The sequence below is a fragment of the Cynara cardunculus genome, unplaced genomic scaffold (assembly GCF_001531365.2).
Source record: "Cynara cardunculus var. scolymus isolate 2C unplaced genomic scaffold, CcrdV1 Un_Scaffold_634, whole genome shotgun sequence".
Taxonomy (NCBI): domain Eukaryota; kingdom Viridiplantae; phylum Streptophyta; class Magnoliopsida; order Asterales; family Asteraceae; genus Cynara; species Cynara cardunculus.
The window spans coordinates 180,839-195,605 of record NW_020200596.1 but is presented as its reverse complement, the minus strand read 5'-3'; the positions used below and the strand labels follow the sequence as shown (position 1 = coordinate 195,605).

At 32.5% G+C, this 14,767-nt stretch overlaps 2 protein-coding genes across 2 annotated transcripts in view; one reads left to right on the top strand and one right to left on the bottom strand.

Annotated features, from left to right (window-relative positions):
* The window catches only part of LOC112501841, a 4,819-nt gene extending 3,830 nt beyond the window's left edge, over nt 1–989 (top strand). Inside the window, exon 6 of the mRNA XM_025105577.1 lies at nt 234–989. Coding sequence (XP_024961345.1) covers nt 234–989 — 756 coding nt within the window. The remainder of the gene's footprint in view (nt 1–233) is intronic.
* Nucleotides 990–6,439: 5,450 nt separating this feature from the next.
* LOC112501840 lies at nt 6,440–9,425 on the bottom strand. The gene is made up of 8 exons (XM_025105576.1): nt 9,035–9,425; nt 8,411–8,941; nt 8,216–8,338; nt 7,982–8,111; nt 7,745–7,852; nt 7,328–7,509; nt 7,188–7,228; nt 6,440–7,108 (listed from the first exon to the last, which is right to left on the bottom strand). The coding sequence occupies exons 1-8, from the start codon at nt 9,423–9,425 to the stop codon at nt 6,440–6,442; spliced, it is 2,175 nt and encodes a 724-aa protein (XP_024961344.1).
* Between the last annotated feature and the right edge of the window lie 5,342 nt (nt 9,426–14,767).

The following is a 14,767-nucleotide window of genomic DNA, read 5'->3' as shown; positions in this document are numbered from 1 at the left end:
TGCACATGCATAAAAAGGGAGTTTGCTATAACAGTATTTTCTTATTAACACCAACTACTCCGAATGTACAATGGGTATTATCCAACATATATATATACATAATGAACCGACACAACCTTTCACCAAACGATGTACCTGTTAAAAATAACTGTCAGACAAAAAACTACCATAATTGTAACTGTCATATCTCTAACTTATTTCTAACATAAAGTACAAGTGGTTGAATTCTATAGGAAGTGGAGAAGTTCATGTCTCCTACGGAGCTTATGAAAGAGAACATCCATAAGGAGACACCCGAAATGGTGTTCACTAGGGAACACAAGGATTTGATGAAGGAAGGAGAAAAGTGGATGAAAACGACAGCAGAATCATGCAGCATTACTGCTGCACTAATCACCACAATCGTATTTGCAGCAGCAATCACCGTGCCAGGTGGAAGCAATCAAGAAACGGGTATCCCCTTGTTTAGGAATGACATTGCCTTCACTATCTTTGCAGTAGCAGACGCGATCTCACTGTTTACGTCTTCTACTGCACTGCTAGTGTTCTTATCGATCCTCACTGCACGTTTCTCGGAGCAAGATTTTCTTGTCAGTTTGCCAAGACGGTTGATCATCGGTCTTTGCTCGTTATTCTTCTGTACAAGTGCAATGATGGTTGCCTTTAGTGCAATACTTTTCCTTGTGTTTTGTGATCAAAGAGCATGGATGGTGGCACCAATAGCTGTATTAGCCGGCTTGCCGATTGCAGTTATCGTTACCCTACAGTTCCCCCTCGTGGTCGACTTGATCCTATCAACATATCGCCCCATCTTCGGTAAGCAAAGTTACATCGACCGTTGTAAATCAAATCCGAAAAACATGCGACAACATTCATCCAGAATGGGCAATGAAGGATGGTTACCTGCTGGAGTAGCTAATGTACAGGATGTGGTCTGGAGCAGATATTGGGGGGTGGGGACTGCACGACAGGAAGAAGCATACATATAGAATTGGATTCAAACTTTCGTGGCCACAAGGGAATTTTTATTTCTACTTGGATTCGAACCTGGGAGCACCAGTCACTTTTGACTTTTAGAGTCGAAGCTTAACCCAATCGAGCACCACCCTTGTCGTTGGTTCTTATCTGTTTTCTTAACAGCTTAATAAGGAAGTTGGATTCGAGATCTTTTATTAAGTCTAAAGTTGTATCATGGTTAATTAATTAAGCTCTTAATAATATATCACTAGTTGTGTACCCGCGCAATGTGGCGGGAGCCATGAATTTTTACGATTTTGAAGTTCCACTAGTTTTATAAGATAAGATTTAACGATGATATAGGTTATACATGGTCTTTACATATTAATACAATTTGAATAAATAAGAGTTATGGTTCCAATTACAGACTATTGATGAAAAAAATTGTATCACAATTTAAAATCCAATATATTTAAAATTCAACATATTTAAACGACTCGACAAATGTGTTTGATTTACACCAAGAGTAAAGAACCAAGAAACTTGAGTTTTAAGATAAACACTCAAAATCAATAAAGAAAACTACAAATTTGACAAATCATATGCCATGAAAAGACAAAAAAAGATGGGTTTTAGAATAAAATTTCAACTGTTTACCCTCTTTCTTGTCCAAAAACTCAGATTAAGATTGAATTAATACATGTATATATATATTTCAAAAAAAACCCAAGAACATATTAACTCAAAACATATTATACAGTGCAATTTGGATAGCTTAACCCCAAAATATATAGTATATATATAAATAAATAACTATAAAAGTATAAATCGTAAATATTAAAAATATTTTTTCACAGTATATATAATATATAATAATATAATTAAGTCAAAAACTATTCAATATTGGACTTATTTCGAATATATTAACGAGACGATTATAATGGTGTAACTTGTTAAAATAAAAATGTATTTTTTAAACATGTTTTAATTGATATATGATTATGTATGTTAATTTGATAAAGGTTTAAAATGAAACATTTAAAAGTAAAAGACATAAAGTAAATTAATTAATTAATTATAGGGGTATAAAGTGTAAATTAAAAATTATAATTTAAAAAAAATCGGTTGTGAGAGAATGAATGTATGTGGGAGGGTGTGTGTATGTGAGGAGAGGAGGGGGTGAAAAAATGAGTATAAATGGTATTTTGGTCATTTAGAATTTTAAGACTTTAAGACTTTTGTTAAATTTGCTTAATAAGATAGTATAGATAGGTATATATCTTAGGGGCCGTTTACCAAACGCTTATCTGGGTAAGCGTTTATCAAGTAACATTACCTCACCGGATGAATATAGTAAGGACCAAAAATCTTACCCGGTAAGAGCGAGACAATGATCAAGAGTCTTACCCGGTAAGCGAGGTCGACGACTCTTACCACGGTAAGTGCTTACCGGGTAAATTATTGTATATTATGTCGTTTTGGTGGGCTAAAATCTTATCTGGTAAGTACATAATAATGTTAAATTTTACCGATAAACACTTACCGAATTTATATTTGATAAACGGCACCTTAGTTTTCTACCTAATTTGAACATGAAAATTTTGAAAAAACATGTGCATGAACCATGGTTCAAGGACCCAAGATCCAATAACTGAGGAACAAAAATTATTTTAATTACTAGACTATGAGTTATACATTTTTAATGGTCAACTCTTTTTAATGATTTTGATATCCGTCGGAGAGGACGCAATAATTAGGGGTCGTTTACTAAACACTTATTAGGTAAGTGTTTACGGGTAAAATTTAACATTATCATTATTCACCAGATAAGATTTTAGTCCACTAAAATGATATCTTATGCAACAATTTACCCGGTTAGCGCTTACCATAGTAAGAGTCGTTGCCCTCACTTAACGGGTATGACTATTGGTCTTTGTATCGCTCTTACCGTGGTAAGAATCGTCGCCCTCATTTAACGGGTAAGACTCTTGGTCTTTGTTTCGTTCTTACCGGATTAGATTTTTGATCATTACTACATTCATCTGGTAAGGTAATGTGACTTGGTATTCACTTACCTGAGTAAGCGTTTGGTAAACGTCCCCTTAACTAAGAACATGAGTATAGAAAGTGGTAGATGGGGCAAGCCATTGTGGGTCGAAGGGTGTTGGCATGAGCTTGTGAAGCTATGAAGTATTGTTGTAGTTATTGGTGGTACTAGGTTAATGCTCGGTGATCGGTGGAAACAATGCAATTCTTAACTGTATTGACACTATAATAGAATCGGGTTTATAAGACATCAGATATTTTATACGACTTAAGTTTATACACCAAACATTTGTATGTTTTAAAAGTCTTTTAAAAAAATTGTTAAAATTCTCAAAAACGTCTTATAAATTTATTACAATAATTTTAAATAGAAAAATAAAATTTTGGTCTGTAACTATAAAGTAATTTATTATCACTTATTTAAACACCTTTTTAGGCAATAACTTCTATAAACTTCAACTTGATTTTGTTAAATGTCTATTGTTATTTTTTATTTAAACATAATTCTATTTTATTAATTTCTAAGAAAATTTCTATGAAATTATAAACTAAATAAAATATCTTAATCTTATTATTAAATTGTTTTGCTAATTACTTTATTTAGAGTGAATTACATGTATGGTACTTATTAAGGGTGCTCATGGGTTGGGTTGATCGGGTTGAAAATATTTGAACAACCCAACTCAATTCAATGCTTGCGGTTTGAAAAATCTTAATCCAACTCAACCCAAACGAAAGTGCAACCCAAGTCAACCCAAACCGTACGGGTTGGTCAGGTTGATACTTTGGTATATTAAAATATTCTTCTAACCTTGAATATGTTATTTCTCTACTCATATTTTTTTTTCAATTATCAACCATTTGATATAACTTATTCATATTTCTTACGTATATCACATTCAGTTAGTTTTCTCAATTTACGTATATATGTTAACAGTTACTGAACATATATACGAATGAGTTATATATAGATGTGAATAAATTGAAAATATGTGTATATGAATAGCATACGTGATACTGTAATTGTCTAGTGTATATATTAATAGAAATTCAACAATCATATTAAATCCAAGAAATAAATGGATATCGGGTTCATCGCGTTGAGTTGGGTTCAAATAATAGTAACTCAATATCAACACAATATCTACGATTTAAAAACTTTACAACTCGATTACACATTGGGTTGCTTCGGGTTAAGTTATTTCCCGTTGGATTTGAAGTTCTACATATGCAAGCCAAAGTTCAAACGTGATTCTTTTACGTACATTGGACCTTCACATGAAGTTTTATATATAACAATATGAATGTCGAATTAAAAAGAAAAAGATCATTTTTTATATAATGTGTTTTAAGAGTAAAATACGATTTTCACCCCATGGTTTGTCAAAAGTTGTGATTTCATCCCTGAACTTTTGAAATTGTGTTCATCGTCCTTGTGGTTTGTATTCCTTTTGTTTTTCGTCCCTGTGACTAACTCAGTTAGCTATCAGTCGTTAACTCGAGATATTTAAATCAGTGATTTAAAATAAATCTTATGGATCTCATATAGTTTGAAGTTCTCAAATGATGATTAAACCGCTACATATACAAACATTAATTAAACCATTTGTATAAAAGACTAGTTGTGTACCCGCACAATGCGGCGGGAGCTGTGAATTTTAACGATTTTGAAGTTTTACTGGTTTTATTAGAGAAGATTTAACGATGACATAAGTTACACTTGGTCTTTATATATTAATACAATTTGAATAAATAAGAGTTATGGTTCTAATTACAGTCTATCGATGAAAAACATTGTATGACAGTTTAAAATTCAACATATTTAAACGACTCCACAAATGTGTTTGATTTACACCAAGAGTAAAGAATCAAGAGATCGAGAGCGAGATGAAGAGTTCTAGACCAATTAAATGAGAGGTGAATGGAAGAACTTTTAATAACTCATGGTGAATATCAATTTGAATCTCACCTTGGGGGATGAGGAGAAGACATAGAGGTGTGAGAGGGTGAAGGCATGAGTGAAATGTATCAAAAGTATCTTAGGAACATGAAAAAAAATTAATAATGTGCATTCGTAACTTGTACTATATGTTATTTTAATTGTAGATTAAGATATTCTAAGTTTGAATGCATAAAATAGTAGTACTTAATGCATTATGAGTTGTCATTAAGACTTTTAAGACTTTGTACATAAATGTATAATACTTTGTGCATTAAAAATGAGAAATTACACGAAAATGGAACCAACTTTCACCTGATTCCTATTTTGAGAAACCAACTTTCAAAATTGTCATTTTGGGGAACCAACTTTCACCTGATTCCTATTTTGGGGAACCAACTTGCAAAATAATTATAGAAAAATGGGAAATGGAACCAACTTTCACCTGATTCCTATTTTAGGAAACCAACTTTTAAAATCTTCATTTAGGGGTCTCTAACAAACTTTTTGTTTATTTAAGGGTCTGGTTGATCTGTTGAACATGTAACAGGTAATTTAAGGGTCTCTATCAAACTTTTGATTGGATTTGCCAAATTTGATTTAAACTTTAATATTGACACATATTGGTTAGATATAAAAATCTTGAATGTGATATTTAATATTTATTTTTTATTGCATCAATTAATTTTTTTCCATTAAATTGGTTTTTTTATTGCATTAGTAAAAAATAATTTTTATCGTGGTAATTTGGATTTTTTTCAAAAAAAATCTTCAATTTAATATCTGAATTAAAAAAACGAGATTTGAAATGAAAAATAGATTTTATTGCATTAATTTTTGGAAAAAAAACGAATTTTAGTTATTTTTTCTATAATTATTTTGCAAGTTGGTTCCCCAAAATAAGAATCAGGTGAAAGTTGGTTCCCCAAAATGATGATTTTGAAAGTTGGTTCCTCAAAATAGGAATCAAGTGAAAATTGGTTCCATTTTGGTGCAATTTTCCTTATTAAAAATTGTTTTTAAGACTTTTGATAAATCTGATTTATAAGGTAGTATAGATTAGTTTCCCTCCCCCATGGTTGTGATGCCCCCAATCCGCCCCTAGTAAACGTCTCTTTCCCGGTAATATATAGAGACATTAAACACACAGTAAAAAGCTCATTGCATCTTATAAGATTGCTAACCAAATGATGTGTAAATCTAAAAGAAGAATATTTCAGAAAATAAAGCTTTGCACATTTCTTCTTGTAATAACCCAAAATATGAAAATCACGCCTCTACGAATCATGCATCGGTCGGAACCATCAACGTACAGTCGGAAAGTTAAGGATCTAAATCGAGTAACGGGAATTTGAAGGTAATTGAACTACCAAATGGATCACACGACCACCCGGAAAGAAGACCATATGGGGGCTGGTGTATTTTAAGAAGATCACATGTTCTTAAGTTACACACTACACTATTGAACTTCAAATTGCATATATACACAGCAGGTCATCACGACTCGTGTTCGATTCCGAGTCTATCAAAGAAAGATTGCATGTTGTTCAGATTTGATTTACAACGGTCGATGTAATTTTGCTTACCAAAGGAGAAATATGTTGATAGAAACAATTCTACCACAAGGGGGAATTGTAGAGTAACAACTGCTGTAATCGGCAAGCAGGCTAATACACCTATCGGTGCCACCATCCACGCTCTTTGATCACAAAACACAAGGAACAAGACTGCACAAAAGGCTACCATCATTGCACTTGTAGAGAGGAATAATACGAAAAAACCAATAATCAACCGTCTTGGCAAACTGACGAGAAAATCTTGCTCGGAAAAACGTGTAGTGAGGATGGATAAGAACACTAGTAGAGCAGTGGAAGATGCAAACAGCGAGATTGCATCTGATACTGCGAAAATAGTGAAGGCGATTTCTTTCCTGAACAAGGGGATGCCTGTTTCTTGATTGCTTCCACCTGGTACTGTAATTGCTGCTGCAAATACGATTGTGGTGATTAGCGCAGCAGTGATGCTGCATGATTCTGCTGTCGTTTTCATCCATTTTTCGCCTTCCTTCACCAAATGATCGTGTTCTCTGGTGAACACCATTTCTGGTGTCTCCATGTCTATATTCTCTTTTATAAGGTCTGTAGGCAACATAAGCTTCTCCACTTCCTGTATAATTAAACTAGTTCTACTTTATCCAACTAGAGAACCAAAAAGATCACAATTTATAACTTCATACTGGATGTACCTTACGCCATTGCAGCTCTCGTTGTAGTTGTAGTGCTGCACCTGTGGTACGACTGAGTACGAATGAAGGTGCCAATCTTCCAGCCAAGTGTAAGATATTGTTCTTAGAAGAATCCATTATTTTTCTATAAAAATCCTTACGTTTAATGGTGTGACGGATAAGGTTGTAGATTTTTTCTGAACGATTTATGATTGCTAACTGAATAATGTTATGCCCGTTTCTGTTTGTAAAGCCAATTGCTTTAGGTGACCTGAATAAAATTTCATCAACAACCTCATAGACACCATGACATGCAGCCTCAATAATCGGTCTCCTGTAACATCTACCAGAGAAGTTCAACTTGTCGATTTCATCACATACCAAGTTCAATAAAAAATTAGCTTCTTCGTAGTCTTTTTTCTTCGTTTCTATACGCTTAATTGGTGGCACTGCAATTTAGACAATAGAAGGTGAAACACGATCATCCTACCAGTAATGGAAATTTTCTCAAGTTCCCATCTCAAAAGTCAAATACGATCAGTTCGTGAGCAGATATGATGAACACTGTAATCACTAACCTATGTTTGCTAAAAGCTTCCATAGGAGGAAATACAGCACAAAGAAGGGGTACAAAAGCACCAAAACGAGGAGACGAATCATTTGATAAATTGGATAAAACATGGCTGCTGGAATTGCACAGGAAATAGAAAGATTATTAGAACTAGTTTCAAGTATATTGACTGATCTCTGAATTGCATTTGTGGTTAATTATCAGAAACTCACCAAGTAATATCATACCGATTTCTGGAAAATACCAGCTGTGATAGGTGCTTTTAAACCTTCTTATCTCCCATAAGATGTCTTTAGCCCTTGCAAACGAAAATTCGTACGAATAAAACAGTGAAGAACTAGTCTTGACTATTTCTCGCTGGACTTTGTTCGAAGCTGCAAGATATACATGGTTGTATCACCAACAATGGAGGAATGCATGTGTCTAAATGTATCTTCAGGTTTTTATAGCAATAAAATTTCAAAAAATTGAGATATACATGGATAGATCAATGCTTCCCTGAAGCCAAGCTCACTTGGAAAGGTTTTAACCATAGCCATCAATACTTGATCATCATTCGTCGCTAATTCAGGATATACTTTGGCCAACTTCGATGCTAAATCTGCAAGAATATGAGAAAATGTGAATCTTTAGTTAGTTCATCGATGGATCATATGATATACCAACTACTCACCGTATTGTTTCGTGAAAATAGCAGTAATGAGAAGATTTACACCAGGATGAAGGCGTGAATGAACACAGTGCTTGATTTCGGTGGCTTCCAACAAATATATGAATGTATTGAGTTGCATATTGTAATAAGCACTGAGCAACGGTACGTGTGTTTTATGGTCCGAAATTCCCAACAATTCTTTCCTTTTCTTAACCAAGAGTTCCGCTGCATATGTGTTGCCAACAATTGCAGCAATGTGAAGCGCTGTGCGCCCATCTAAATTTTGCTTCTCGATTTCGTTTCCATCGTCAATGAAGTCCAGCAACTTCTTGACGAAATCGTTCTGCCCTAATTCAACCGCTAAGTGAAGCATCGTGTTGCCATCGTTGCTGATGGCCTCTGTTGCTGCCATTTTAGCATTTTTCAATATGGCTTCTGCTCTCCACCACCGCCCTTCCACTGTAGCTTTACGCAACTGAATATCGTCTATGTTTTCTGCTTGTGTAACTGTTGATATTTCTGTTAGCGTGAACTGTTCCAGTAAATCTGAATCTGCATCTCATATCAAAATTTCAATTCAACGGTTAGTTTCTGCTGTGGGAAATTGGTGCTTAATGTTGGAAAGAAAACGGTTAATTTCTGTACCTTGTGGAAAGCTATCATCGTGATCAAAGACTAATTGCAGTTTCTTCCAAACAGCAATTGCAGATCCGAGATTTACGACAGTCCTGAGTACGTGTTCGCTAACTGAACCGAAAATCCAACCTTTGAGAAGGCTGTCGTATTGTTTCAAGGTCTCGACGTCCGTAGCATCCGGACCATCAAATTTGGGATCCACAATTCCACGCATTTTCCGAGTCTCCATGAGGCAAAGCATCTGCGACTTCCAGACACCGTAATTAGATTCGCCGGAAAGCTTGACAGAAACAAAGTTGGAGACATTAACATTCGATGCAGACAGGTACTTGAGATCTTCTATTCGTGCAGAAGAATCGACCATCTCCACAGACCTTTCGCTATTAGGAGTAGATTCCATCTATGGACCGACTTCAACGTTCTTCGCACTATTTTATTCTTTCATATAGAGTATGTTGAGTCAAAATAAAATCAAGAGTGAATTAGAGTTATGAGTAGCGTTTGGTACTTAAAAATATAACTTAGATGTATTATTGATAATAAATATTTTTGACTGTTTGATAAATAATTTATATCGGTGTTAAATTGGTAATAAGTAGTTTTTAAAGAAGTTAAACCATTCAACTTATAATAAGTTGATAATAACTTTTGTAGAAAAGCATAAGTTGTTTCAAATAAACAATCTCAAACACCCTCTAATGGTACGTTTATTCCTTCTGGTCACGCTACTTTTGATTAATCGAGGACTCGTTAAATTAAAGGTCATTTTAGTCTTTTTGTTTTGTCTTTTTCTTATAAAATTGGAGTTCATTTCTTAATGATTTTGATGTTAAAATATCGATAATAAGCTTGTTCATTGCAATGATAAAAAAAAATAACAACAAAATTAAAGTAAAAAGTTTAGAGAGACCAAACGAACTATCTCATTTTGAATGATTAAGTCTCTAAATTAATTTTTTGAATTGAAAATCATTAAACTTTCTCATTTTAAATGATTAAGGTGTAAAACTATTTTTTTGAATGAAAAAACCATTAAACTTTCTCATTTTGAATAATTAAGTCCCTAAACATTTGTTTTGAATAAATAAATCATCAAACTTCTTAAAAGCTGTTATAATCGTTTTTTAAACTACCTTTAACTGACTAGGAAACTTTTAAAGTACAAAACAAACTTAAATTAGTTTTATCATTTTCAAATATTAAACCATTAAAACATCTCGCTGCCTCCGTTGCTCCCAACATCGTTTGTTCACCATTATTGTTTAAGACGATGTTGGTCTTGTCATCGATCTTCCTCTTTTTGATGTATTTTTTATCCATCAATAGAAATAGAATCAAAAGATAAGTGATTATAGGTAGTTTTTTTTAGTTTAAAGTATGTAAGTAACCAATTTTTTAAAAAGTTCGATGCTTTAATTTACTGTAAAAAAATGTTCAGAGATTTAATTATTCAAAATAGGAAAATTAAATGGTTTTTAATGCAAAAAAACATCCAGGGACTTAATCATTTAAAATGAAAAAGTTTAATAGTTTTTTCGTTTAAAGAATAATTGATGAAAGTTAAATCATTCAAAATATAATAGTTTATTGGGTTTTTCTAATTTTTCCCAAAATTAAGTTGTCTTTAATATAATTAAAATTTTAAATGAATAATAAAATTATATCTTGTTTTACTCGTTCTAAATAAAATAAAATATGATTTTATAATTTGATTTGTTTAAGTTAACACTTTAATTACATTAACACAATAAAATCATATATTTTTCCATAATTATAATAAAACAATATAATTAAATTGTATCTAATATGATTTTTTTTTAATTTAATCAAATCAAATTATACAATAATATTTTATTTTATTTATTTTATATGGTTATGTATATACATACACACACGTGTATATATATATATGTGTGTGTGTGTGTGTGTGTATTTTTCTGTATATATAAAAATATTGTTTTTACTTTTTTATAGAAAAAGAGGGGAAAAAGGCTAAAATGATTCTTGATTTAACAGAGTTAACAGGAAAAAAATATATCAAAATACATGAACAAAATCCACAATTCACTCCAAAATTAAAATGAATTTACCGAATGATGTCTGGGTTGAGTCTCAGACTAGGTCTCCCTTTTTAAGACGTTCGCGACGCTGCTCAGATTTGTGTAAGCGGATTATCAACCACACCATACACAGGACAAAACAACCCCGGTAAAATTGTCTCAGATCTCTTGCGCACTTAAGAAAACCGAAATATATTTGCACCCTATTTTACTTGCTCGAAATTCAAAGAATCAATAAGTATATATCTTTGAAGAAAAGAATAAATTGTGTATGTTGCTTCTTCTCCAAAACCCGTGGCATATACATATATATATATATATATAGAGAGAGAGGGGGAAGATCAAATGTTAACCAACAATTTTGTGTTAACTTTGAAAACCATGACAATCAATCAAATTTCATTCTTCTTGTAGGTTTATGTCATGTTCACATTTTAATTACAATGGTATTTCAGTAAATTGATTTGATATGTAACTCCCAAATAATTAATAGGGAGTTACAAATCATCAAATCCCAAAAAATATACATTTATAATATTAATTTTTTTTAATATTGATATTCAATGTTCATTGTTTTATCAGTATTTAATTCGCTTAGAAAACACGGTAATAAAATTTTTTGGTATCGATCAAGCTAATATGGATAAACGCAATGGAAAATAATCGACAACAGTGAGAAGATTAAAATGGTTTATGATGACAATTAGAGTTCAAGGTTGAGAATTGAAAAAATTAACCAAAGCGAATGTCTTGGTAATATATTTTTTATTTTTTTAGATTCGTTTTAATCGAAATTATGTTCATTACGATGTGTTGTGTTTTTTATAATTCATCTTGTATTGATAGCTTTTTTCTTTAATTATTAAAGTACGTACCTAATTCACATGTTCAAATGGAAGTACATGCACGACCCATTTCCGTATTGTCATATTACCGACTTTTATGAATCATGAACCGTTGTGTTCATGTTACTTCTATCATATGAACACAAGTGTTATTTTTTAAGCTTGATACCAAATCTTTATATTTGTGTAAGTGTTTGCACCCGGTGTTCATAGCGTTGAGATTATGTGTTCATATATTTTATACGATATGAACAAGGGTGAACACGATATGAACAAGAGGTGAACACGATATGAACAAGGGGTGAACCTTAAACGGTGTGGATGCAATACATGTATAAAACTCCAATTGACAAAGGATCGCTTCTGAATGTGTTTATAATGAAGAAACTATTGTTCACAAGCTGTTCATATCGTGTTCATACCTGTTTTTTTTTCTTTCGTGTAGCAGTTATTCTTATTATGTTCATATTGTGTTCATAAATGCTATGCAGTCCAAGTTCATATATATGTCAAATTTTTGTTCGTATTTGACACAATGGTTCATATATTTATAGTTGTGTTCATATGGTTCTTACATTAACAAAAAATAAATTAACAAAAAAATCATAGAATTTTTTATTTTGTAACTCCCAATTAATTAATGATATGAGAGTTACATAATTTTTTTTTACCTAAATACTTTGTTCACTTATCTTTATGAAATTTTAAATTTAAAAAAAATAAGTTTTTATCATGCTTAATCACAACCGTTTATTGAAAAATTGGATGACCAAGATCGGTTAACAAAGTTAACACAAAAACTTTGGTTAACATTTGAACTTGACCCTATAGATATAGATATATATATATATAGATATATATATATATAGGGGTCTATTCAAGGGAGAACTGATTAGTTTGTTGTAACTGTGAGATCCAATCTCAACCACATATCAACGGATAAATTAGGAAATTAGTAATCTTGGTAATTTGAGTTAAAATTATAATTAGATGGCATTTTAGATATTTCTAAGAACTCCTCTCACCTCTCTTCGACCTCGGATCTCCAACCTCCGATGAACATTATTCCGACCGGTACCAAGTAATCATTGTGATACACAATGTGATACCATTGTGATACCAACTCAAACCTTAAAAACAAAATCAAATCCATAATCTAAACTTAAGGAATACATACCGATCATCCACGTTGTGATACCCAAAATACATACAAGATGCAATGTGATACCCAATGTAGTACCAATTGGGGTACCATTGTGTTATATCTCCGATCGACCACACAAATGACCTCCGTGTGATACCCAAACACATATATGATGCATTTTGATACCATTGTAATATCACCGGAGGACGGAGGACGGTGGCCGGAGGACGGGGGACGGTGGCCGGAGGACGGGGGACAGAGAGAGAAGAGAGGAGAGTTTTAAAATAACTAAAATGTCCTTGCATTAAAATTTTAATTCAAAATTACCAAAATTATAAATTTTCTAATTTATCTATTGATTTTTGGTTAAGATTGGACCTCACGGTGTGGACGACGTGTTCTATGACTTAGGCTACGTCAAAGGTTGTTTGCGTCTATGATTTAGCATCACATGTGATAATCTTGATGGATTATAGTATCATATCAACAACACCCTAATCATATGTGATAATACTTGTGAGGGGCTTAGTGGTGTAAGGGCGACTTGGCCCGCAATCAAGATCGCATTGAAAATCGTTCACGTCTCTGATTTAATATCACATGTGTATCATATGTGATGGAATAGTAGTATTACATGTGATTGTCTATAGTAAAAAAATGTTCTCGCGTTCTCGTAAAATGAAGGTGTTCTCGTTTGAACCTTCTCTCCCTATATACACTTCAATTAGATGCTCCCTCTTTTCTTCAAGATAAATAAATAATTGGTCAAAAGAAAAAAACAAAAAGGTGGCTACTTTATATATATATATATATATATATATATATATATACACACTAGAAGGATAGGGGTGTTCATGGGTTGGGTTAATCGGGTTAAAGACATTTGAACAACCCAACCCAACCCAATGCTTGCAGTTTAGAAAAATCTTAACCCAACCCAACTCAAACCAAAGTGCAACCCAACCCAACCCAACCCAACCCCGTATGGGTTGGTCGGGTTAATTGGGTTGGTCGGGTTGATACTTTGGTATATTAAAATATTATTCTAACCTTGAATATGTTATTTCTCTACTTATAATTTCTTTTTTATTAGCAACCATTTAATACAACTTATCTATATTTCTTACGTATATCATATTCAATTGATTTTCTTAATTTACATATATATGTTCACTGTTACTGAACATATATATGAATGAGTTATATAGAGATGTGAATAGATTGAAAATATATGTATATGAAAAACATACATGATAGTGTAATTGTCTAATGTATATATTAATAGAAATTCAACAATCATATTAAATCCAAGAAATAAAAGGATATCGGGTTCATCGGGTTGGGTTGGGTTGGGTTGGGTTCAAATAATAGTAGCTCAATATCAACTCAATACCTACGTTTTGACAATTTTACAACTCGATTAGACATCGGGTTGCTTCGGGTTGGGTTATTTCGCGTTGGGTTGGGTTGGTCGGGTTGATCGAGTTGGTCGGGTTTTTGAGCAACCCTATAGAAGGGTATTCGCGCAATGCAGCCAGATACATCTCGATTTTAATGTTTCGTTTTATTCTGTTCTCTGTCAATGTTATAATACGGTTTTATGTGGTTTTATAAAAAAACGATAATGTTCTTATTTTGAATAAAGTATAAATTTGAAGATATCTTAAAATTTAATATATATATATATATATAT

Bases quoted from the DNA above. Each gene is read 5' to 3' on its own strand.
- LOC112501840 (XM_025105576.1), bottom strand. From the start codon at position 9,425: ATGGAATCTACTCCTAATAGCGAAAGGTCTGTGGAGATGGTCGATTCT. The intron at 8,112-8,215 runs GTATATCTCAAT...TATATCTTGCAG, and splicing joins GGAAGCATTGATCTATCCAT to CTTCGAACAAAGTCCAGCGA. The intron at 7,510-7,744 runs GTTAGTGATTAC...CTTCTCTGGTAG, and splicing joins GAAGCTTTTAGCAAACATAG to ATGTTACAGGAGACCGATTA.